Here is a 26,409-nt window from a genome sequence, read left to right on the forward strand (position 1 = left end):
AAAGGCATGGAACAATGATCTTATCTATTCTCTTTTTGAGGAGCCCACGGCGTCAACAATCATTCACACTACCATCATCCAGGACAATTGCCGAGATATTCTTGTTTGGGATCTTGCTCCTAATGGGAAGTCTGGCTTAAAGTCTACTAATAAGTTATGTTTGCAAGATATTCAAGCACAACCGAGGAATCGGCCTTTTCTGGTTTCTCATCAGGTTAAAGCTCTTCTAAAGCAAGTTTGGAAACAAAAACTGATGGCCCCAAAGGTCCAAACTTTTGCATGAAGGTTGCTTCGGAAAGCCCTGCCAACAGGTTTGAGAGCTAGTCGTATCTCCATCCATATTTCGATACAGTGTTGTCGATGTGCACAAGACAAAAATCAAACACATATTTTATTTTCTTTTTTCCTTTGTGACTTTGCTAGAGCAGCATGGTTTGCTCATCCTTGATACTTTAAAAGTGATCTTTTAACAAAAAATCATCTTTCTATGCAAAGTGTTATTTCAGCTTTGCTTAATATGGACCGTCCATATGCTACTGTACCCAATATTTTTAATTTTCTGTGGTGCATATGGAAGTCCATGTGATTGTCTTTTTGATAGGAGGTGATCACTCCCACATCAGCTACACGTGGCTGCCTTAGTTTGGACGACCAGCAAAAGTTTCAAGTGGCTCCCTCCTTAGATGATCGCAATATCGTTACTAATACTAGTTCCCCTGATACTGCTATTATGTTGCCACCACACGAAAGCACTCTTAAAACTGATCTTCTTCTTGATGGTGCTAAGACTTATTCTGATGCTCCTTTTAGGTGCTGAAAAGTTCCAGGTTTACCAAATGGCATTGGTGTCTTTCACAAATTCGCGCAAAACCACAAGAATGTCGACGTACAGCTCAAGCTCAGCCCCAATCACTACTTCGCCACTTCAAGCAGAAGCGCTCGCTCTCCTTGCAGTCAAAATTACCCAACTCTTGCAGGTGGCAAAGCCAACTTTCCCGACCGACAACATTTCTTTGGCAAAGGCGGCTGCGACCAGAAGTGTTTCTGCTGACTCCACTCCATGGGCAATCAGAGCGCCACTTGCAGATTTCTTTAGGATTACAGATGATCTCCATTGACGGGTGTTTCACATTTCTGGGGAGATAAATGGAGTTGCTCACAATGATGATCACCAGGTTCTTAGTAGTGCTACTGAACCTGTCTTTAGCTGCTTTGGTTCAGCTCACAGGAACATGCTATGCCCTGTAACTTCTATCATCTGTACCTTGCCTCTACAGGGCTTTGTACTTCATGCTCTATTCTGCTACTGAGCTGGATATATTGGCGCTTTGAGCGCCTTTTCTTGTTCAAAAAAAAGGCTTCGAGGTTTTTCAACCTGAAAACTCAAACAATTCATAGTGAAAATTTGCAAGGCAACATAGCCCAAGTTTTCAGGCAGACGATCATTAGGCAGCGTGAATGACAGGCACCTAGCGAAGAATCAAACTACTACTCTGCTGTCGAATATTCGGTACCCACATGCACATCCGTAAGGTTAAATAAACTATCTACACGCACGCGTCGCTTCAGTCGCTTTCCTGAGAGTAGAACATCTGCTTCAGAGCACGGGGCAGCTCCAGGACAATCTCCGCGTATGCTGAAACATAGAAAAAAATTTGGGGAGCAAAAGTACATATAGATCAGAACAAGCTCAGCACAGAGTTGTATGCCTTGACTACGAAGAGAGAGGCAATGGTTAAGATAGGAGGAACCTTCTGGCAAACTCAAGGTCTTCAACGCGCTCTCGGCATAGGAGAGTCGAGATGGTACAGGCTGAGCACGACGGTCTGCTGCGGATATTCTCTTTGCAGAGCGAAGCGGCCACGCCAAGACCCTCGCCTGACTAGGCAGCGTCAAGATTAGATCTGAATATCGGATACTCACTGTAACCTTGCTGCTCAAGTCATACAGGAGAAGAAACTTCAGTCTCTAGAGTGTACAGTACGCAGTTTCAGTATATAAATGCTACAGATAATATAAAGGAGAGCAGTGTGTGGATTAGTATATTTTAGTATGAGCATGGTTGTACTAAAGCAAAATCTAGCAGTAGAGTGTGGCCTTACCATTCAAAATCTTCCAATGTAAACTCTATCAAGGTATATGGAAGACTGTAGAACAATTCCCCAATTTGGTTGCCATAGAGCTCCTTGATAAGACGAACCTTGAACATGAATTCAATGGAAAGCATTCGAATTATAAACTTCACTGTGACCAACGCAAAGGTCATGAAGGCCAATATAGCTGTTTCAAATTTCAAAGTAGAATCACGGGTAATAAATATATTTTATTCACCTAATTTCAATTCAAAGTTCATTATTACAGGTTATCAGCTAGAACCTGTGGTTTCAACCAGGATGTTCTCTCTTCTCTAGTCTAGCGGTGAAGCAAAAGTTGTGTGCCCGAAACACTTAACAGCGGAAGGTACTTAAGAATTACATGTATACGTCATGTGTAGGTAAATTAGCTCGATGAGGTGTAACTATGGAAATAATACCACCAAAGCAGTAGGGGAGGTTAGTTGGACTGTTGTGGGCCCCGGCCCAAAATAATCTTAGTTAACCCACAGTATATATCCCCCTATAATCTTAGTCCATGGCCCAATTGGTTTCTCTTCTTCAGCTCTTCTCCAGCCCCCCGGAAGAAGGCAATCTTGGGCCATTTTGCTCGGCTAGATCCCTTACTCAGCCCAACGGCCACATCCCACAAAACGACAAGCCAAACAACAAGGGTCACTCATCACCGGACTAATTAACGCTCTCCTCTCACACCCCTAGCCCAGTGACAGGGGCCCCTTCCCCTTAGCGGTATGCAGGCTACCCTAGCCCATCAAGATCTGTCTCTTGGGCCCAAGCCCATGAGAGGTGCTGACCTAGAAGAGGAGCCCCTCTTCCCCTGTCCCGAGTGAGCCGCCATATCTGAGACACACACTCACGCAGGCAACAAGACAGGAAGGGAGGCACTGTCTGAAGGTACCCATCTCCCGATTCAACATGGTATCGAGCCAGGCGACAACGGTGGCGGCGTAGTCCCTCGCCGGAGAGGCGGAATGGGGCCCAGCGGGGTTAGGCGAGAAAGGAGGCTGCGTGCGCGAGGCGGCGGGTCTGCTGTGGTGCGTGCGGCGGAGGCGCGGCTGGGCTCGAGGAGCTACGACGCGGCCGGGAGGGAGCTGCTTCCTCTTGTCCTGCTTCGCGTCCCTGGGGTGGCTAGCTGCGAAGGGGGCGGCCGAGGAGGGCTGCTGCAGGCTGTGCAGGCGGCTGCGGCGGGAAGAAAAGGAGGAGGAAGAAGGCGGTGGCAGATTTGGGCTGTGTGCAAGTCAGGCTGCGGCGGGGAGCTGCTGCTGTTGGTGCTGCTGAACAGAGGAGGAACTGCAGCTGCTGCTGCTGCCTTGTGCTGTTCCTGGAAGCTTGCTGAGCTGCTGGTGCTTGTGCGGCTGGTTCTTGGTGCTGCGGCAGAGGAAGAAAGAGGTGCAGCCTGCTGGACTGCTCGTTCTGGAACAGGAAGAGCCTGGGCTGGACCGCTTGTGTGCTTTACAGAGTTTTTTTTTTCTCTGTGGACTTGCTGTTGTGAGCTTGGTGTTGTGGTGGTGGTGCTGCTGCTGCTTGGGAAAGAAGACTCTCTGAGGCTGAGTTTTGCTGTTGCTGCTTATCCCGCCAAACGATGGCTGAACCAACTGGTCTTGCCGAGGCTTTGGAGAAGCTCGCTAAGATCCTCGCGGAGTCCAACTCTGGGGCCATCGTTCCTCGACAGGAAGTGGCTCAAAAGCTTGAAATGTCGCCTTTGGACATGAAGCTAGAGGGGGCAACAAATTATTTGAGCTGGTCCAGGAGGGCTTTGTGGGCTGTGGAGCAGGAGGAGCTTGACGGATATTTGTTGGGCACCGTTGTAGAACCAGGGGACAAGAGTAGTGCAGAGGGCAAGAGGTGGAAGGTCATCCACTCTGTACTTATGGTGTGGTTGTTGAACTCCGTGGTGCCCTCCATTGGACGCTCTGTGGAGGGGCTATCCTCACCTGCTAAGATATGGAAGATTCTGTCGACTCAATACTCTGCAAGGGCAATGTCATGCTCATTGCTCAGACTGAGGACAAGATTAGGTTGCTGCGCCAAGATGATGGCATGTCAGTGATGACATACGTGGCAGAACTGCAGGCTTTGTGGGCTGACCAGGATAACTGTGATCCCCTGGAACTCTATGACGCGGCTTCAATCGAGTCAGGGCATAAGTGGATGGCACGCAGGCGTGTGCTGAAATTTTTGGCTGGCCTCAAAGGTTGCTTTGATGGCAGGAAGGCTTCCCTGTTGCACCAACCTAGTCTGCCTACCATTCCCGAGGCTATTGCAGCGATGACTCAAGAGGAGGTGCACCTATCCCTTGAGCATGCAAACGTGAAGGTTGTGCCAGCTTCGACATTTGCAGTCACTGAGCGCATGGAGTGGGGAGATCCCACCAAATGTCATATCTGTGGGGAGGTAGGTCACTGGAAGAGAGAATGTCCAACTCGTGGCAGAGGCAGGGGATATAACAGAGGGGGAACAGGCAGAGGTATAAGTGCTAGAGCAGAGGTGGATACTCAGAGACCTCATGGGGCCAGGCTTCTAGAGGCAGAGGTGGCTACTCAGGACACTCAGGGGGTCAGAGGGCTCACATGGCCGTTGCAGGAGACACTGGGACGTCCAAAGGCAAAGATGTGGATGATGTTGTCTATGGAGACTTTGCTCGCTGGGCCTCCACTGATGAAGGTAATCAGGAAAGAGCATCTCTTGCTACTAATGAGAGTGCTCCAGAGTGGGTTCTTGACTCTGGAGCATCTAAGCATGTTGCTAGTAACTCCTGTGTGTTCGAGTCTTACACTAAGCATCCTCCCTCTCACACGGGCACTATACAAACGGCTGATGGCACAAAACAACCAGTCATAGGGGTTGGTACAGTAAAGTGTACTCCGACCATTTCCCTATCGTCAGTTTTACATGTGCCAGCCTTTCCTGTCAATTTGGTCTCTTTCAGTGCGCTCATTGATCAAATGGACTGTCAGGTGATCCTTGACAAGTTCAGTTGCTTGATTCAGGTGCGCCAAACGAGCCAGACGGTTGGGACTGGCACCAGGCGTAGGGGGCTCTGGTACATGGATCAGGAGGTGCAGCCGGACTTGGTGTGTGCTGCGACCATGGAGGATAAGGAGAAGCAGGCGATGATCCATCACTGTAGGATGGGGCATGTATCTTTTGATAAGATGAGTAGAATATTTCCGGATGTTATGTGTGGAATAGGCAAAGGCAAGCTGACATGTGATGCTTGTGAATATGCAAAACACACGCGTGCCTCATATGTGAGTAAGGGGCTCAGGAGCATATCTCCTTTTATGCTTATTCATTCGGATGTATGGACTAGCCCAGTGGTGTCATTGAATGGAAAGAAGTATTTTGCTACCTTTATTGACTGCTATTCTCGCATGACTTGGATTTACTTGATGCGTCACAAGGATGAGGTGTTTAGCTGTTTTCAAAACTTCCATGCTCTTGTAAAGAACCAGTTTCAGGTACAGGTCAAGGTGCTCAGGACGGAAAATGGAACGGAGTATCTGAACAACATTTTTGGGGCTTTCATGGCTGACCATGGGATTCTTCATCAAACTTCATGTCCGGACCCCCCCCCCCCTCAGAATGGAGTGGCCGAACGGAAGAATCGTCATGTTCTTGAGGTTGCTCGGTCGTTGATGTTTACCATGAATGTGCCTAAGTTCTTGTGGGATGATGTAGTTATGACAGCCACATACTTGATCAACCAGACACCTTCCAAAATACTTGGCATGAAATCTCCGTCTGAGTTGCTCATTGGAGATAATAAGTTTGTTGTTCCCCCAAAGTTGTTTGGCAGTACCTGCTTTGTTCGTGATCACCAACCATCAGTTGGCAAGCTTGATCCTCGGGCAGTGAAGTGTGTCTTTCTGGGATACTCGTCGAGTCAGCAGGGGTATAAATGTTGGTGTCCCTCTGAAAAACACAGGTTTGTAAGTATGGACGTTACGTTTAGGGAGTTTGAGCCATTCTATGGTGAGCCGACTGATCTCAGTCTGCTGTTTGCAGAGCTTGACCACCTACACACCCTGTGCATGATGGTCAAGAGGGGGAGAGGGATGTGTCTCATACTCACGGTGATTCTGTGGACATTAACACTGATAATGATGTGTGCAGGCTCAGGTTCAACTAATAGTGGGTACAATTCCGGTTAGTACCACCACTGATGATGATGTGCAGGCTCATGTTGAGCCAACTGTCGATACACTTAAGATTGGTGCTCTCCAGGTTCCTGTTCGGGATCGATGGCAGACGAATACCCTGGTGTACTCTCAACGGCAACCACAAGTGCAGGGGGGTAGCAAGGCAGGGGGCAAGAGTGCAGGGGGAGCAACAAGGCAGTGAGGCAAGAGTGCAGAGGGAGCAGCAAGGCAGTGAGGCAAGCTCATCTGACACAGTGGAGCTGCCCATTGCGTTGCGAAAACCTACACGTGAAGCGGCAAGGAAGGGTGAGGTAGCAAGGAAGGCTCTGCCAAAGGATGATGCTTGTGATGACCTTGATATTGGCAATTTTGTGTCTTACAAGGCTTTGTCACCTTCATCATAGAAGGCATTTGTTGCCTATCTGCAAACTGTGTCTATCCCTAAGGATTGGAAGGCTGCAAAGCAAGATCCGAAGTGGCGTGAATCGATGATAGAGGAGTTAGAAGCATTGAAAAAAAACAAGACATGGGTGCTAACCACATTGCCGGCAGGAAAGAAAGCAGTGAGTTGTAAGTGGATTTTTACTGTGAAACAGAATCCTGAGGGCAAGGTGGAACGGTATAAGGCTAGATTGGTCGCCAGAGGATATAGGCAAGCTCCGGTTGCAAAGATGAACACAATACGGGTATTGGTCTCGTGTGCTGCAAACTTTGGATGGAAATTGCACCAGTTAGATGTCAAGAATGCCTTCTTACATGGTGACTTGAAAGAAGAGGTATGCATGGAGATACCGCCAGGTTTTGGCACAGAACAGACTACGGGGAAGGTATGCAGGCTGAAGAAATCCTTGTATGGTCTGAAGCAATCGCCGAGGGCATGGTTTGATAGGTTCAGATGAGTTGTTTGGAATATGGGGTATGGCCAATGTAATGGTGATCACACGGTGTTCTATAAACACACTGATAAGAAGATCACCACTGTTGCAGTGTATGTTGATGATATCATCATCACCGGAGATGATGAGGAGGAAATAAAGAGAGTGAAGGGGTGTCTGAGCAAGGAGTTTGAGGTAAAAGACTTGGGAAATCTAAAGTACTTCCTTGGCATAGAAGTGGCTCGAACAGAGAAGGGAATATCTTTGTGCCAACGAAAATACACCTTGGATCTTTTGAGTGACATGGGCATGATGGGATGTCGTGCAGCCCCTACTCCGATTGAACAAAATCATCAAGTAACAGCATAATCAGGTGAGCTACTGAATAAGGAAGATTATCAGAAGCTGGTTGGGAGGTTATTGTACTTGTGTCATACCAGGCCTGACATTACGTATGCCGTGGGGGTGGTGAGCAGATACATCCATGAACCAAGGAGTGGGCATCTTGATATTGTTCATAGAATCCTGACATACTTAAAGGGACTCCGGGTAAAGGGTTGTGGTTTGCGAAGAGTGGACATCTTGAGGTGGATGGCTATAGTGACTCTGATTGGGCTAGCTGTCAAGATGATAGACGATCAACTTTAGGCTACTGTGTGTTTGTGGGAGGAAATTTGGTGTCATGGAGAAGCAAGAAACAGACTGTTGTGTCTAGATCAACAACAGAAGCTGAATATAGAGCATTATCTCAAGGGTTGTGTGATATGCTCTGGGTGAAGCACCTACTATGCGAGTTGAAACTTTTGAGAAAGGGACCCTTAAGGGTGTGGTGTGACAATCAGCCAGCTATAGCCATTGCTAATAACCCAGTTCAACATGATAGGACGAAGCATGTGGAAATTGATCGCTTCTTCATTAAAGAGAAACTTGATGCTAGGATCATCAGCCTTACTCATGTCAGCTCTGGGCAGCAGTTTGCGGATTGCTTGACAAAGGGACTGGGAACAAAGGACTGTAACTTGGCGTGTGACAAGATGGGGATGATAGATATCTGCCACCCATCTTGAGGGGGAGTGTTGAACCGGTATGGGCCCTAGCCCATCAAGATCTATCTCATGGGCCCATCTTGAGGGGGAGTGCTGACCTAGAAGAGGAGCCCCTCTTCCCCTGTCCCGAGTGAGCCGCCACATCTGAGACACACACTCACGCAGGCAACAAGACAGGAAGGGAGGCGCTGTCTGAAGGTACCCATCTCCCGATTCAACAGGAAGCATTGTGTTGCAAGCGACTGAAGCGAGGGTCTGTGTGAGAAGCTAGTCTTGGAGAGGGTCACCTTAGCCAAAGTGCAGAGTTGCCATGGTCCTTTTGGATTTTGGATGGGAAAACAGCGATGAGTTGTTATTCCCAACATATAGAAAGATTAAAGGTCACATAGCAGTGGGCGTCTTTCAAGTACATGGAAATTTCCATCTCTAATAGAAGGAATATGGATACGGCATAAGTTTGCTTCACAGCTCACATAACGCAATGATGTCCAAGATCTGTTTTTAAACAACATGAGTACATCATAACTACAGCCCTATAATTCAAGCATAAGCATACAAGGTTTTATCACCTGATTTCTTGCATTTCACAATGGATAATATAATACAATGGAGGTAGTGTGTACAGGCAATTTACATTTGGGAGAAATTCCTAAATCTGATACTGACCTGTTCTCTCCTGTCAATATACGACTGCAAAATTTCTTCAAGATGATCAATAAACCTCTGCAAGGAAAAAGGAGCCATGTAAGTAGATATAACTATTTGAATAATTGAAAAGAAAATGCAAGGGGCCCATGAGGAAACTTTACGATGGCGTTAGATGACAGGTGATCAGTTTCTACTTCTCGAATCGGCAGAAAGAAAGGTAAGGTGTGTTCAGTCACAGTCATCTTTTCAAGGAATGACTTGCTCTCCAAAACACAATGATAAATTTCACAAGGCTCTCCTGCAAAATATGATGTGCATGTTATTTAGTGCAGCAAACCATGTGTCTAGAGTTTCTATGTTCTTATCTTCGTAATTTTTGATAACTTATCAAGTTATCATGCTTATGTTGTAATAGCATTATTCAGAATGTCAGGGTTTGCACAGTGAAATAAGTATGTTCTGATCTGAAACAAACTAATTCTATGAAATAACATACTGGTGCTTACATACTGACTGATTTGCAAAACATTGCCTGCGCATATCTTACACAAAGCTTTGCATGGTACAATTCAGACATTTCATGAAAAAAATATGATACTGAAAACGTTAAGCATAATCACCAGCGAAGAATGTCTCATACTGTATACCAATTCTGGCACCATCCAAACAATAGATAACCTACAAAATAGAAAATAATTAGTCAGATTAACTGACAAAATAATAGAAGTAATGGAATAGGTGCATTAGTTCAATATAACATGCCAAGTCATGAACATAATTTCATTACAAGGAAGACAACAACATAATGCCATGTTACAAGGTAGATGAAACATGATCTGAATGCTAAATTTAGTTTTGGTGGTCACTTGTATGGTTGTAGCAATCCTAGGAAGAGAACAAGAATGAGAAATTGTGACACAGTGCACCCTGGCCCTCACCGACACTATTGGTCTGTCATTCATGTTGTAGCAAAAAGAGTTAGGTGAACTGGAATGAACTGATCACAGAACACTATAATATACCAACTACATCTCAGATCCAGATTAACTAACCATTTTGGAATAACATCAACCCTGGTCCCCCCACCCACACACAAGCCATTGGCAGCAGATGAAAAATATCAACCACCCAATGATAAACTACAGTATAAAGAGTAGTCTTTATGGTAGCCAAAGCTGAAATCTAGAGAATAAGGTTACCTTATTTCTGATTCTATAAGTCGTCCTTGATTGAAATTGAGAGTCTGTTGGAACATTTGCCAGGTTGACCATCGCCTTCCTTTCAGCCTCTATATGGACCTGGTCTATGAGATAAAAGCAAACTTGTTATAAACTCAAAATGCATAGAGTGAACGGTACGTTTCATGTGGAATCAATATGAGAACAATATGGTACTTCAGATTAAGTACCTTCTCACGGATAGTTGCCAGCAAGCCATCATTCCACTGCTCATCATCTATTGAAATCTCTACAAAAATGCAAAAGCCTAAGTTTGAGAAATGAAGCTGTAGGATAAAAACTGATTAAAATTATACTACTATCACTCTATCAGACTGTATGAGAAGACTAAATATGTGTCATACTGGCTGTAACGACACAATACAAGAATATGAAAATACTTCTAAGAAATACAAGATAGTAAATAAAGGATCTGCCATTTTATCCTCAAGAAAAGAGGCAGCAATGTGCAAAGCAGCATACCACACATACGTAAGTGTGAAACAATCAGTCAGATAAATATTTCCAACTAATTACAGATGAGTACTTTATAACTAAGTGTGGAATGAAAGGTTTTGGTTCATGTTAACCCAAATATGGTTTTAGATTTTTCCAGCAAAGTAGATCTATGAATTTCAGTACATATATCGTTAAAGAAAAGAGGCAGCAATTTCAGAGAATCAAAGTACTACTAACATAGTACTCCCTCCGTCCCAAAATAAGTGTCTTGAGCTTAGTATAAATTTATACTAGAGCTAGTACAAAGTTGAGACACTTATTTTGGGATGGAGGGAGTATTAATTATGCTATGCATTTAGTAAATAGCTAAGGCTGCTTAAGTTCCTACATAATGAACGCTAGTTCTGGTCAAATAGAACCCTTGTTCAAGAATTCATCCGATTAACCAGTTAACTTGCCGATTAATCCCTACTCATAGGGTCACCGAGTAGCCGATAAACCGAAACATCGTCCGATTAATTGATTAAATGGCCGATTAACTTGCCGATTAGCCGATTAATCCCCTACTCGCTAGCAAACCGAGCAGCTACCAGTTAACGATTTCCTCAACAATGAATAGAACTGGAAATAATCATTAAAGATCTGTGAGTGTTTTCGCAAAAATGGTGGAGACTTTGTGTGGGTTAACAAGTTATCAATTTGATGCTAAAGCCGCATATAATTTTTTAAATGACAACTAGTTTGTCTAAGCATGGAAAGTAAACAAAGGCTCCTGAGTTCCCGAAAAATTGCAGAAGGAGATAATATAACAAATAAGTTCCACATACTATTTGGTACTGGAAGTTGCTGACAATCGTATTTTTCTAGAAGGTAAACACCAAAGGTGCTGAAGCAAACTGTACCTTCGGTTTGTGCAACTCGTGCAGCCTCAAATTCTTTCTGTAGACGCTCAAAAATCAGCTTATCAGAATCCCTAAAATAGTAGTGAAAATGTAAAAAAAATGTTTTACTAATCATGCGTCCACATATTTGAAGATAACATCTGCATATAACAGTATGAGACAACCAGTAATGGGGGGGGGGGGGGGGGGGGGGGGATGCAGATGTCTAACAGAAATGCCACTATACTTCAGGAAAAATCATCTCAGATATGACCCGAATATGCTAGGGATAAGATGATAGAATATATGTGTTTTTAAACTTGCAGACTAACATATCTGAAAACACATTTCATTGCTTATATAGAATATAGGTGTTTTTAAAAATCTGGTAGAATCATTATTCTGCAATTTTGCAGCAGATGCGCATGAATATTGCATTAGAAAACAGGCTCATTATGGAACTTAGCAATCAGCAGTACTGTCCTTCCTTAACCTTTTGGTACTTTTAGATCGTAACTTCACTTTAACTTCTTTGAAACATAATCTCTTTAGTATCGCGATAATGGTACTATAGTTCAGAAAAATGAAAAAATGCATTTGCACATGTCGAATTTAGATAAACTTGAGCTCCTCCCCCCTTTCTTTTGCATGTATCATTTTTCGACCACTATTATTTGCTTCAAGTTGAGCACATCCATAGGAAGTTAAACAGTAAGGATCATTCAGAGAATTCGATGCAGTTGCAAAGATATTGGGAGCATAAAATTTTGCCAACGAAAAGGGCCAAGGAAATTGTAACTGTTCTAGTTTAAATGAAAGCTACACAAGGATGACGTCGCAGTTTCCCACATTGGAAACTGTTGACAGGCTTAATGCTCTGATCAAGTATCATAAAAGAGGAATCATAAGTGTGCAAGCAATCAGCTAGCAGTTTGAACAGAGTTGTTGAAATTTTGATTATGCAAAATGTCACATGCTAAGGAATCTGTACAGTATTTATCGTAAATCGATAAACACTCAGTTGGCCAGCTGAGTCGACATCCGACAAGCTATTAGAATCCAAACGCTTGGACAGAAAAAAAAAAGAGCAGAGAAAGGAGTACCGCGAGAGGCGCTCTTTCAGATCTTCATGCCTTTTGAGAACATTTAACACTGCAAAAATAAAAGGGCAACTATGGGTAAGATAGTAGGGCAAGATGCTTCGTACAATCGATAACATGTGGGGAAGGGGTACAAGGTTCCTTGAGAGTAGAGATATTAATAGTTACTACAACTACTGAAGAGAAAGGTTATTACGCCGTGCACGCGTGGTCTCAAGTTTTGTTGCGTCTTCATCTCTTGCATAAGTCTGCAGTTTGTGGAAAGACAAGGCAATTAACACCAGCCAAAACATATACAACGAAGATTTACAAAACCAAACCATATATGTAAATGATAGTATACCAGCTCTGATAATGAGTGCTGGCGCCTCCTCAGCTGCTCCCCATGCTGCAAAATATGAAGAATCGTGAAATTTGAAGTTCATGATGCATTAATTCAGCTAGATTAGACACGGTGAATGCAGCAACACGCGGTGTTGAATAGCGGGAGGCAGGTAGGTTTCCGGCCGGCCGTACCTCCGTGGGGGAGCTCAGGGCCAGCGTGACGGAGAGGTCCATCCGGTCCGAGGCCAGACAGGGGCGGCGGATCTAGATGGCCGGGGCGGAGGCAGCAGGGGCGCGGCGGGGCGGAACGGGGACGGGCGACGGCGGCCACGCGCGCGAGGCGCGGAGATGATGAGCCGTCGGCGGCGACGCGGAGCTGCGGCGCGGCGGCACAGCGGTGGCGGACCTGCAGCTGCAGGGGAGATTTTAGGACGGCAATTTGTGGGATTATTAGGGCTTGGAGGCCGCGTTGTGCTCCACATACCTATCGGCCGCGGCGGGAGAGATGGACGGCCGCCGGGGTGAAGACGGTGGACGGGGGCTGAGGTGGGGAACCGGCCGTCGGGGCGTCGCCGGTGGCCGCCGGTTAGGGATGAGCGCCGCCGCCGCCGGTTAGGGGTGAGGGGGACGCCGATTCAGCTACAGAGAGATTCAGTGTTATGATACGAGATGGGCCAAGTCGGGAGCTCCTCCTCCTAATGGGCCTAACTCGGAAAGAAAATTGCATCGGCCCAGTAATCCCGCTCGCTCGGCCCAGTAATCCTCCTCCTAATGTTTCTCGCTCGTCTTTTGCTGCGCCATCCGTCCAAGGAAAATCCGGATGGCATTTGCTGTTTCTGGGTTCATAATTTCCCTGTTGATGTAACCCGTGTTGTAACCGGCGATTCTGCCGTGCCTTAGATGGAATACAAGTGTTCCATTTGGAAAAAAATAAAAAATCCGGATGGCATTTTCTGTTTGTTTCGTGCGAAATTGGCAGGCCTTTTCTGTTGATTTTGGGGAAAATTGGAGAAACAAAAAAAAATATTCATGGACTTTAAAAGGCTTGTGGGCTTGAAAATTCCCAGGAGTTCTGAAATTGTTTGCAAACTTGAAAAAAAAATCTGTGAAATCGAACAGATGTTTCCGAATTTGCAAAAAGTTTGAGAGTTTAAGCAATTATGACTTTGAGAACAAAAATATTAGGAGGGGGCTGCTACGCATCGGTCGGCGGATTTTTTAAAAGCCGTCGAACCTAACGCAATCTAATGGGTGAACGTATTTCCCTATTTCGCAACAGAGATCTTGTTGCAGAAGCATTTGCAACATCAGTTGTGTTGCGTATTTTTTTGCAACACATGCCTTGTTGCAGATTTTTTTTTGCAATAGACGTCTTGTTGCAGAATTTTTTTTTGCAACAGAGTTTTGTTGTAGATTTTTTTTTGCAACATAAGTGATGTTGCAAAATTTCTGCTTGTAGTCTTCACTTTTGCAACATAGGTATTGTTGTGGAAAGAACTTTTGAAACATATGTGATGCCATAGAAAAACTTTCTGACAACGCTGCAATCCAAATTCCTACCTGCACTGCCCAACATAAAAGATGTGATCAGTGTCATCGCACGGCACAGCGTGTGATGGGCGCATATGTAAAATCAGTCGGTTGTTTGGAAGCTTTTCCCAATTTTTAAGGCATGACAACATTGTTGGTACATGATGGCCAGGGCCAGTCCTGCGAGGGAGAGGGGGGGAGGGGGGGGGGGGGACGGCCGCCCCGGCTCCCGAAATCCAGGGCCCGCGCCAGGGGGCCCTATGCAGCAGCTAGCCCATGACCCTGGCCCAATACATAGCCTCGTGGTAACAGGCTAAGCAGCATTGATTTTGTCTATGAAAAACAGTACGTACTTACTGAATAGTGACAGAGGGAGTAGTAATTTACAAGACTGTGCAACCTTTCGATGCACAAAAATCCTAGCGCTTCTGTCATCTGTCATCATGTCATCTACAAAGTATGCTTCTAGTAGAAAAAAAAATAAAGGGAAGGGAACTGCATGTGGATCATTGGTGCTTCGAAGAACATGTATATACATCAGTGATAAAAAAATTACTGGTAACATCGTATACATAGATTTTGCTTATTGTTGTTATATGACATTTATACTAGGGGCCCCAAGGTTTGGATTCGCCCCGGGCCCCTGAAATCACAGGACCGGCCCCGATGATGGCCCTCGTGCAAGAAGGCATGGGTCACAAACAAAATGATTGCACACAAAACGTTGTGCAGTTCGTTTGCAAACCGATGGAAAATTGTTGTGCTCGTGCTTCATTTGAAAATTCTTACACAAAAAGAGATGTATAGTCTTCTTTGGGATAACCTAACTACTCCCCCTGTCCCAAAATAAGTGACTCAACTTTGTACTAAAATTAGTACAAAGTCGAGTCACTTATCTTGGGATGGAGGGAGTACATGCAAACGGCCAAAAAGTGATGGATGATTATTTTGTTGTATCTGTTGGGTCTTATTCAGTGTACAAACCAAGAACAATCAATTACATGAACTATTAGAGGATAAAAAAAAGCACCTACTAGTGCCAACTACTAAGAAAATACATGGTCAACATCACTTATTCATAGAGCCCACTACATACTATGATGACAACACCATCTGCTTGTCATCTAAGAGTGCTCAACCTGTAGTTTCCTCGTCATTTATCATGCCCCAAGTAACAACCACAAACACATATGCATTGTCATACAACTTGTCGAAGAGTCGAAAATAGGCAACTCTCCATGCTTTGTTGAATAGTAGAGTGCAAAATACGACCCAGAGGCCAACCACAAACCCAGACCCAAGTCCAAAGTAAAAGAATAACACCGGGTCGTAGATCTTCTCACTGTTTTGTTGATTGACATGCTCAACGCCATTGTTTCCTGAGCAATTCCTTTCGAGAGGAGGGCCACACAGGCCAATGTTACCAGTATATATGGACGGGTTCTCGGAGTAGATTGTGTCAAGTTGACTGCCTGGGGGAATTCTTCCAGCAAGCTTGTTATATGACAAGTCCAATGAACTTAAATATGTCAAATTTGACAAGCTTGTCGGGATCTCATCACAAAGGTTGTTCCTTGAGAGGTCCAGTGACTCAATTGACTCCATAGCCCCAATCCTTGAAGGAATTTGACCAGCCAAGTGATTCCATGATAAGTTTAAATTCAACAGTCCATTAAGAGAAGTTAACTCGTCTGGAATTCCACCAACTAATTTGTTGAGCGATAGGTCAATACTAAGCACATCAAAAAATCCAATGCCATACTCAAGTTCTTGGCGCTTCATTACAACAAGCCAAACTTCTTTTGTCATACCTCCGTAGTTGTTGGACCTACAAGACTTGTCGGTCCCATGTTTCTTTGAGTTTGCTTGTGTCATAGCAGTTAATTTTGACAAAGAGGATGGTATAACTCTAGATATACTATTTCTGGCTAAATTCAAATGACGAAGGCAATATAGATTGGTGATATTCGGTAGAATATCTCCATGCAGCAAGTTGTGGCTTAGTTGCAGATATCTTAAATTTACCAAGTCTCCAATCCACGACGCCAGTGTACCATAGAAATTATTCCTTGAAAGATCCATGAAATTCAATCTCGAGTAGTTTCGGAGTGATGATGGAAGCTTGCCGGAAAAGTTGTTGTTACTCAAGAGGAGGAAAACCAAGCTAGGCGCGTGAGAACATTGAGGGAGTTCTCCGTCTAGAAAGTTGTATGATAGTTCCAACACAAATAGGAACTTTAACTAACAAATATATTTAGGAATATGGACATTGAAGTAATTGAAGGACAAAGTCAGTTCTCGTAACCATCGAGATCCAAAACGTAATGGTAGAGGTCCTGAGAAAGAGTTGTGTGATAAATCCATGTACTCTAAGTTCTTTAGAGCTAACACGTGTTCTTCTGTGATCATGCCATCAAGATTATTGTTGCTAAGGTCGAGATCGCACAAATGACAGAGCATACCAATCATGGATGACACGTGCCCAGTAAGATGGTTACTTGAAAGATAAAGTTGCTCTAAACTAGTGCAATTCCCCAACCCCGTGGGTATAGCTCTAGTGAGCTGGTTGTTGGAAAGCAAAAATAACACAATCTAGTGCAGTTCCCCAACCATGATGGTATAGCTCCAGTAAGATGGTTGTAAGAAAGGTCAAAGTGACATAAATAAGAGCACTTATCAATGCCTAGCGGTATTGCTCCTGTAATGTTATTGTAAGAAAGGTCAAGCATAGGTAAGTTGTTTAATTGTCCCATCCTATTCGTCAGCTTTCCAACCATATTGTTGATCTTCAACGTCAATTCTTGCAATCTGTTGGACGAACACTTTGGCAATTTCTCCAGAAAATCTATTATGTTTCCATAGGAGAGACTCCGGTCTAGCCGTAGTGTTCCCAAATCACATAGGTTTCCCAACTCCACTGTCATTGTTGCTCTGTTACCCATGTTGCTCAAATCTAGCCACTGGAGGAGGTCATATTTCCCAGTGCATCAGGAAATGGACCATATAGAGTGGTATTTGAGAGGTCGAGGTACTCGACGCTTGTTATGTTCCAAAACCAACAGGATGCAACCGGATGGCCAAAGTAGTTACGGGAGAGGTCAAGGTGCTTAAGATTTGTGGTGTTTAGGTGTGGGAGGGACCGGGCTGCACTTGGAAGTGAGCAGTTAGAAAGGTCGAGGTACTCCAAGGAGGGGATCATGCTCACCACAAGAGGCCAATCAACAACTGAGCTGAGGTCCAAATAGCTCAAGTCAAGATATGACAAGAGAGGTAAACGGGTTAACCATGAGATATCTTTTAGGTCCCTCTCTTTGCTGGTAGCGGGGGCGGAGAGGACGAGATGCTCCAGCTTCGACAGGTTGCCGAGGTGAGGAGGCGCTTCGCCATGGCAAAGCATGCCGAAGAGAGTGAGATGTGTCAAATTCTTGAAAGAACCCAGGAACTCTGGAATATGATGTGCATCGTCGCACAGCCCCGAGTACTGGAGGCTGAGGCTCTCCAAGTGCTCAAGAGAAAGTAAGGAAGGACTTATCTGGTCGGCCAAGAAAGAAGTCCAGAAGCCTAGGTCAAGCCCCACGACATGACCGGTTGCGTTGTCACAGGTGATGCCTTCCCATCGGCAGCAATCTTGGTTCCCCTCGTGCCACGACACGAGGTCGTCCTCAGTGTCGTTGATGCCCTTCTTGAAGGCCAGCAGGGCTTCCCGCTCGCGCAGTGTGCAACCCGTGGTGATTACACGAGCCGACCGCGCGTCGGCGACGGGGAAGACGCTGCTCCAGGTTGCCGCTGCCGCTGCCGCCATGAGGAGCAGGACGAACTTGGCGGGCGAGTGATCCATGGCGTTGGTGGTAATGATCTGATCACACAGATCGGTGTGGCTTTCAAGGAGTGGGTTTCGGTTGCTGCGAGTTGGAGTAGCACGATCGATGGTGTGGTGCACTTAAGAAGGCATGGGCAGGAGCGTACGTGACGGTGCACTTAATTAGGCACTTAGCTACTGTATGTACTAGTTTAGTGCGGTTGGTCCGGCTATAATTTTCCTGTAGCTAAGTGCGGTTGGTCCTTCTTTAATTTTCATGTAGCTAGCAGTTAAGTGCGGTTAGGCTTGGGTGCACCTTCGATTCTTTTTTTTCTTTTTTCTTTTTTTTTTGACATCAGGGTGCACCTTCGAATTAGTTAACCGGCCGGCACTGCGGCAATTCAGAACTTGGAGTCGTCGTTCAGTCGCGGGACTTCCTTCAGACAATAGGGATGCGTTGTTCGTCCTCTGACCAGCCGTGTCTGCTTGTTTTGGAAGACCATCATGATTATTATTAACATTTTTTGTAAAGATATAGCATGTATTCCGCTTAAAGTTGGTTCACCATGTCGGTGTCAACCGCAACGGACACAATTATAATTATGACGATGCCAATATTGAAAAATTAACATGAGCCACAAACATAAATGTGCATATGCAGTGATATTGAGTTTTTTCTTATTTTCATGTAAGAGAGTAACTTAAAATGATTGCAACCAAGAATAACTAAAATGAAATAAACCATGTCTTAAACCATTGACATATCAGTCGAAAGAACTACAAATTTTAATGGATCTCTTAGTGAGAATATTTGCCACATTCATCAATATAAGTGACATGCATGAACCATGTATAACTACATATAACAGTTTAGAAAATAGTTCCATTTGTTTGGATTAGTGACATTATAGGCCGCGTCGGAACCACAAAAATCCGCACAGACCATAGAGATGGAAGAAGAAAGGAGAAAATGGAGGAATTTGAGGCCGCACAGGTGGCACGGCTGCAGGCAGAAGTGGCAGCTAGAGAGAGGCTTGAAGATGAGTTCAAGGCTAATTTTCCCATAATAAGCACCATATTAACCGATCGACCACTGTGATACAATGCTGAGGTGTCCCTTCTCCTCTTCCTATGGGCTTTGCCGAAAAAGGGTTTCCCCCGCTTTGTATACAAAGCAACCAACCGAGACAACCAACAATAAGTGCTGGGGCGGAAGCAGCACAGTCACGCTCAAAAGAAATGAAAGAGAAAATACAAGAGAAACATATGCCGACAACGGCGGATCGACAAAAAAGAAGAATCCTCGTGGCCGCTGCAGCCACCGGAGATCGCCCACCAAGCTCCGAGCCTCCGAAGCGCCGGTACCAATCAACACCTCCAAGAAGGGACGCGACGATGACGACGCTGCTGCCAAGGGTTTCCCCCGGTACGCGGTGAGGAGAGAGGAAGGGTAGCCTCGACGCCCTCCGGGAAGGTCCGGCGGCACCCTCATGCGCCACCGCGTCGATGTCGGCCAAGCCAACAGGGATTTCTCCCGATCCCAACCTTCACCTCCGGCACTCCGGAGCTCGCCACCAAACCGACCACCACCCTGCGCCAACCCGGACATGAAGCTTCCCGCGCTGTCTCACCACGGCACCCCGAAGCATGGCCTGCACAATGAAGAAGAGGAGCCGGGACTAGGGCAGCAGCACCGTCGGCACGCGGGAGGGCCCCACCTCCACCATTGACGACGGTAGCTGACCGAACGCAATAGCCTGGTCGGGATCTCCGAGGCCCGTGAAGTTCCCGCCTTTGCGCTGCAGCCAGCACACCGTCGGCGCCGCCGCCCCTGTCCAAGCCGCTCCCTTGCCTCCCCGCATAGCGAGCCGCCAAGTAGAAGTACCACCACCACGTGCACCGCCGGCCACCACCACCAGGTCGTCGGTCCGCCACCGACCGAGTCGCACCACCGCCGCACGCCCGCGGCTGAGAGGAACCATCGCAGCCATCGGGAGCCCGAAGCCGGACCCCAGCCGCCGCCTACACCGTCCGCGGCCCGCGCCGCCTGGCCAGATCCGCTGCTGAGTCATGCCCACGCACGCCCCACCAGGCAGCGGCCGCGCCACCACGAAGCACCAGCGGGGCCGACACACCGGCACCACCAGGAGCTCCCGGATCCGCGCCGCCGAGCCCCGCCACAGCCCGACGCCTCCTGCAGCCTGCCGTCCCACGCCGGCCAGGAGCTCCACGAGGAGGAGAGGGAGCGACCCCGCCGCCGCCCACGCCGACCGGGCTTCGCCCGGCGGCACCCCTAGGCGGCGGCGAGGGAGGAGGAAGCCGGAGGAGGGGAGGCTGAGGGCGGAGCTAAGTTTCCCCCGGCCCGCTCGCGGGAGCGGCGGCGGGGGTGGGGAAAGGGGGTTCTGAACTATGTTTTAGGAGGTCTTCCTATGGGCTTTTCGGGAAGCTATGATCCATGCCCCTCCTACTCCTCTTCCACAACCGTAGTGTTCATGATCCATGGAGTTGATGTTCAGGGCCGAGAGGTCGTGTTGACAAATTGTATGATCCATTTGGTTTTATGTCACGTGTGAACTTCTTATCAAACTTGTTGAAGTTGTGACAACTTGTTGTGATTTTGACTTGTGAACTTGTTGGTACGGATGCCAAACCAATTTGCGGAACTTATGAACTTGTTATTCGTATGTGAACTTGTTGCTGGTATGGATATCAAACTTGTGAACTTATTGTTGGTATGTGGATTCGTTGGTATGAATATCAAACTTGTGAACTTGTTGTTGGTATGGACTTGTGAACTTGTCGATAATTTTTTTATTTGCAAGGCTTAAGAGAAATCCAATCATTGAAAGAACTTCCGGTAACTTTTGCCGAGTAGATGCGGCGCCTGACTTTCAGTGTCAACATTCAACAAGAGTTTCCTAGTTTTCGTCGCGGGAACTTGGCAAAGGTCTTTCATAATTTGAAAAATATATATAATTGTTTGCCGAGTCACGCCACTCAGCAAAACAGATCACGTGGCGGCACCTGGAAACACCTTTACAACTATACTGAGTTCCTTATCAGAGGACTCGGCAAATCTTTTCTGCATGAAGAAAAATAATTTTCAAAAATCTTTGTCGAGTGACGTGTGCGGGGTACTCGCCAACTGCATCGCCGACGTAACAGAGCCGTCAATCCCGAATGGTCATGCCACGTGGCACCTTGTTGCCGAGTTTGGTGTGTTGAGCTCTCGGCAAATTGCGTATTGGCTGAGTATTTTTATTACGACGGGTTCGATTCAGACGACTCTCGACAAACTTTAGTATCTGCCGAGTTTGCATGTTTGGCGGCTTTTGTTCTCAAGTAGTGTGTTCGCTGTGATCCCGTTGAACTGAACTCGGCAAAGACCGTGTAACTCGACAATGACCGATTTTCCAGTAGAGGGCACTCGACATTGTTTTTCTTCGCCAAGTTTTCGATAAAAAAACTCAGCGAAGTTACAGGCACTAGGCTAAAAATATTGATTCCAGTAGTGGCGCCGGAGGATGATGGCGTTGGAAGGCTGGTCGCACTGGGCAAACCGAGATCGCCTTTGAAAACCGACAGTTTCCTAGTCCCTTGCACGGTTGTTAGGTCCCTGAGGATCGTCTCTTACTGGCTGGTGTTGCTTGTATCGGCCTTCTGGGAGTAGGTATATGATTATGGCCTGCCTGCCCTTTAAGAACTTATGTTTGTTTGTTTATATCACCTGCAGGGCTGTTTGATTGATTGAACTCTATCTGATGGCTTTATTTATAAAGTTAGGTATTTGCCTTTTCTTTTAAAAAAAAGGTTGCGGGGTCTTTGTGCATAGTGGGATGGCTGTTGTCCATGCTATGTCGGTCTACATGTACTCATATCTGTACATGTCTTTGCACTTTTACAGTTTGATGAATACGACCGCGTATATTTCTTGTTGGGAAAAAGATCACCTCATGGTTTATCTTCGTTCTTCTGGAGAGCACCACAGCTCGCACGTCAAAATCTTACCAACCACCGAGAAGATGCCGAGTAAAGAGGTAAGGTGTCGGCGTCATGCTGCACACCGCTAGGACGCCGGTACACAATCGTCTCTCAGTCCCTCTCGCCTGCAGGCCAAGAAAAATGGCGCCGGTGAAGGTGTTCGGGCCGGCCAAGTCGAGGAACGTGGCCCGGGTGCTGGTGTGCGTGGAGGAGGTTGGCGCTGAGTACGAGGTCGTCGACATGGATTTGAAGGCCCTGGAGCACAAGAGCCCTGAGCATCTCACCAGAAACGTACGTAAGCTCCCCGGCGACTCAAATCCTCTGCTCCCTCTTCCTTGATTTCGGCCATTTTTCAACTGATGTTTTTTGCACGGACGTTTTAATTTCTTGCAGCCGTTCGGGCAAACCCCTGCTTTCCAGGATGGGGATCTGATTCTCTTCGGTATGATCAATTTGCTTTTGTCCTTGTCAAAATAAATGTGACTTGGTGCAGAGGCCAGCTCTGTTTCGCGGCATCTTAAAGGGCTATTTTTTTTTAAAATAATACATTTTTTTATTAAATTACGCAAATATTACGCTAAAAAATTATTTTTCAAAAATAATACACCTCGGCCCGCAGCGGGCCGACTGGGCCTAGTCAGCCCGCAGCGAGCTGAGTGGGAGCAGTCGGCCAGTAGCCGGCCGACAGCTGGCCTGCCTGGCACGTGTCGGCCTCGGATTGGGCTGGCCACGTCGCGAGGGGGAGAGAGGGAGCTGTCGGCGCGGGCGCGCCCCTGTCAGCCTGCCGCGGGCCGATCGGCCTGCTGCTGGCCGACAGGGTGCGGCCCCACCTCGCGCGCGCTGGCCCGGCTCCCTGCGGCCTTATCCTCTCAGCTCCACGCCGAAGCTGCTGCTCTTCTTCTGTTCTTCTTCTTTCTTACTTTCTCCTCTCTGTGTAAAGAAATAGCACCAATTTCTACACCTAAATAAGCCAGTTTTTTGCGGTTTTGGCACCGTGAATGGATTCAACTTAGTTAGGGCAGCCAAAAGAGGTGTCGATCTACTGATGGGGTAGCTCGTGGTGGTTGTGGTGAGCATTTTGGTGGAGGTGGTGGTGGTAAAGTTGGGGCGGTGTGGTGGTGGTGAAGTTGGGGCAGTGTGGTGGAGGTGAAGCTCGTCGTTCGTCGTTCGTCGTTGGAGGCGGAGCACGGGCAGTTTGTTGGCCGCCGTTCGTCGCTCTTCGTTCGCATGCACGCTTCAAGGGTATATTTCAGCAAACATTTTATTTTTCATAGGTGCTCCGGTAGTATTTGTTAATATGTTTCGATGTGAAATAAATTAGGTGTGCGATTATTGTTATTTGCCCCGTAGTATACGTAAACATATTTAGATGTCAACTAATTATTTATGTAAAAATGTGTAGTTGCTTCGGTGATATTCCGTACTATATGTGGATGTGAAGTATTTAGTAGTGTCGGTATTTGCAGTAGCTCCGGTAAAATCCGTATTTAGGAGTGTCAGTATTTGGAGTAGCTCCGGTAAAATCCGTAATATAGTTGTAGATGTAGGCAGTCAAATATTAAAATCTGTAAATATTTGTAGTTGCTCCGGCAAATATTTGTAATATACTTGTAGGTGTGTGAATTGTATTAGTTGCTCCGTTAATATTCTGTAATATATATATATAGACATGTCTAATATTTCTTAGTGAGTTGTATTTCGTTGTTGAAAAAAAATAGGTGAGCGGGGATGTCTGATGTAGTGAAGGTCAGATTTTACTACGGTCCTGGTACTGTCCAAACAACTGAGATGGGAGCAGATCTGAGTGAATTTACTCACATAGAGGTGCCAATGAGCGCACCTCAAACATGGTCAGTCAGTCAGGGGAAAGAATGGATTGCAGCAAGTTTAGGTCTTGATACTGAAACACACACCATCGGTGTTCATGCATTATGGACACGGTCAAGTACAATAATTTACTTTTATTTGAGGCCGATAGAGCAAGACTCCGATTGGGTGCGGTGGTTATAAGGTTGTGAACGAAGGGGATGCAATCCTATTGCTTTAGTGCTTCCCGTCGTGAAGGAGGTCACTGCACATGAAGGCGAGGGTGGCTACGATCCTGGTCATAGCAGTGTAGGGAGGCAGTTATTTATGTCAAATGCTGGAGATGATGGTTACGAACAAGGACAGAGCAGTCAGGTAGAAGGAGGAAATGCTTATGGTTATGAACCAGGGCAGAGTAGTCAGGTAGAAGGAGGAAATGCCGATGGTGATTACAATGGTGAGGTGGACGCTGACGAGGTAGATGGGCACATGCAGGACTAGATGGAAGAAGAAGACACCGATGTTGAAAGGGGTCATGCCCATGATTCTGACGAGTCAGATGAAGAAGAAAATGCAGAGGAGGTCCCGAATCCTGCATGGTGGAATCATGACTTCTCATCTGCAATGACCGTGAATGATGGACATGATTCAGCTTGGCAATATCACCAGAACAATATTGCAACGGGTGCTATGTATCCAAACAAGCAAGCCCTGAAGGATGCAATAATTAATTGGGCAATGTCCACGCAAAGGGTTTTCACAGCTCAGGTGTCCAGTCAGAAATTCCTGACAATGGTATGCAAGAACGCAGATTGTCCCGCCAGGGTGCACGGCTTTCTCCCTAAGTATGGCACAAGTTGGGTGATAAGTGACTTAGTTAATCACACTTGTCTTATTCCCTGCATCCCTCAAGATCATGTATTAACCAGTTTTTCAATGTTGCATTATCTTTCATAGTACTCCATTCGAAGCTTTAGGTAATTGTTGAACACACACCACAATTTTAGGACGACAAGGAAGGGCATGAACAGGACAACTGCTGACTGGCTAGTTAGACTAGAGCCGTATGTTATAGAATGGGAGACAGCAAACACAAATCTATGGCACGAGAATCACAATTTTGATCTCAATGAATTCAATCTCTATTTGCGGCGCTACATGACCGGAACACGGTTACGCATTGTTGAGCACTCCCACCCAGAGGAGATACCGGATCCTACTCCGTGGGATATGTACCCGAGCTATGACACTCCGGGCTCTAGGCAGTACGCGGTAAGATATATTTTCTTTAAGTAATGTTATCACATACTTTGACGTGCAAGAGACGGACATTATTAATCGTCATGGAAATTTGTAGGCTTCCTTGACACACGATATCTACAACGACGTGACCACCTTTGGACGATCACTGTCGTCTGGACCTCTTCTTCAGCACCGTCCACTGCTACAACCCTTTTTGGAACGAATTCAAAACAAGATACGGATTGTGTACGAGGCTATCACGTGCACCCGGAGAACCGACGTTGTTCAGCACCAGCAGCAGCAGCCGCGTCACTCCACGCACCGACATCAACCACGTCCACGTCTAGCACTTCAACCGACAACCAGGCCACCCCGTCCTGATCAACCTGGCAGTTCAACGTGGCAGCAACCACAGCACTATGGTCCCACGTCGAGCTTCGTGTTTTCTCCACAGCCACAGCAACACGGTCCATCGTCGAGCTTCGTGTTTTCTCCACAGCCACAGCAGCACGGTCCCTCGTCTAGCTTCGTGTTTGAGCCAGAGCAGCCGTCACAGCTAGCAGGTATGTGTCTTCATATTTATTGTTTTCAATATTAATTGACGCGAACTCATTCTTCATGATGAAACGTTCCATCACGCAGGAGCCTACGGATATCAGGCGTCTATGTCGGCATCACATGATACGTGGGGGAGTGATCAACATCCCGAGGAGAACATACAGGCTCAGATGTCGCAGCACACCCAGTGGATGAACATGTTTTTGACTCCTCCACCAGGCCCCACACAGGATACACAGCATGACCAGGTAGAGTCTGAGATTCCTCCTAGTCACATTAGGCCACCCGACAGGTGGGGATGGTCGCCGCTTCCAGATCCGCATCCCCGCCAGGCCAGACGTCGTCACTGACGCTTCTATCTATCAGTAGAGACATTACCATCTATTTATGTGTGAGACTTATGTCTATTCTATGTATGAGACAAATGACTATGTACTTATGTATGAGACATATGCCTACTCTATTTTAGTACTCTGTTATCCGAACTACACGATCATATTTAGATAGAACATAATGCTCATACAACAACACATTACAAACAACTGGATAGAACTACATCTAAATTAAATGGTACGTACGACTGAACTCACAACGTACATCATAATAACTACATGAAGTCATCATCGTCATCCTCGATCGATGCAGAACTGTTGCCCTTCGACGATGCAGAAACCTTGCCCTTCGACG

At 46.3% G+C, this 26,409-nt stretch overlaps 3 protein-coding genes and 2 pseudogenes across 4 annotated transcripts; 2 read left to right on the forward strand and 3 right to left on the reverse strand.

The window, feature by feature from the left end:
• Nucleotides 1–1,376: 1,376 nt before the first annotated feature.
• LOC125512210 (centromere protein O) lies at nt 1,377–13,454 on the reverse strand. 2 transcript variants are annotated; one of them, XM_048677296.2, is made up of 14 exons: nt 13,291–13,454; nt 12,999–13,212; nt 12,826–12,870; nt 12,679–12,730; nt 12,486–12,534; nt 11,404–11,474; nt 10,234–10,292; nt 10,025–10,123; nt 9,446–9,503; nt 8,987–9,123; nt 8,844–8,900; nt 2,103–2,200; nt 1,752–1,933; nt 1,377–1,636 (listed from the first exon to the last, which is right to left on the reverse strand). In XM_048677296.2, the coding sequence occupies exons 2-14, from the start codon at nt 13,038–13,040 to the stop codon at nt 1,566–1,568; spliced, it is 1,020 nt and encodes a 339-aa protein (XP_048533253.1). In that variant the 5' UTR covers nt 13,041–13,212; nt 13,291–13,454; the 3' UTR covers nt 1,377–1,565. The 2 variants fall into 2 exon arrangements, with proteins under 2 accessions (XP_048533253.1, XP_048533252.1); XM_048677295.2 differs by having other exon boundaries at nt 12,999–13,218.
• On the forward strand, nt 3,697–7,155 carry LOC147963179 (uncharacterized; annotated as a pseudogene).
• A 1,799-nt stretch (nt 13,455–15,253) lies between the features above and the next one.
• On the reverse strand, nt 15,254–16,587 carry LOC125516137 (receptor-like protein EIX2). Its single transcript, XM_048681614.2, has one exon. It carries the CDS (start codon nt 16,416–16,418, stop codon nt 15,471–15,473), a length of 948 nt encoding a protein of 315 aa, XP_048537571.2. The 5' UTR covers nt 16,419–16,587; the 3' UTR covers nt 15,254–15,470.
• A 90-nt stretch (nt 16,588–16,677) lies between these two features.
• LOC125516138 (receptor-like protein 6) lies at nt 16,678–18,230 on the reverse strand (annotated as a pseudogene).
• Nucleotides 18,231–22,175: 3,945 nt separating this feature from the next.
• LOC125516289 (uncharacterized) lies at nt 22,176–26,190 on the forward strand. The gene is made up of 4 exons (XM_087527782.1): nt 22,176–22,407; nt 22,510–25,194; nt 25,280–25,727; nt 25,807–26,190. The coding sequence occupies exons 2-4, from the start codon at nt 24,946–24,948 to the stop codon at nt 26,070–26,072; spliced, it is 963 nt and encodes a 320-aa protein (XP_087383908.1). The 5' UTR covers nt 22,176–22,407; nt 22,510–24,945; the 3' UTR covers nt 26,073–26,190.
• The last annotated feature ends 219 nt before the right edge of the window (nt 26,191–26,409 follow it).

The sequence above is a fragment of the Triticum urartu genome, chromosome 6A (assembly GCF_056163025.1).
Source record: "Triticum urartu cultivar PI428250 chromosome 6A, HENAU_Tu73, whole genome shotgun sequence".
Classification (NCBI taxonomy): domain Eukaryota; kingdom Viridiplantae; phylum Streptophyta; class Magnoliopsida; order Poales; family Poaceae; genus Triticum; species Triticum urartu.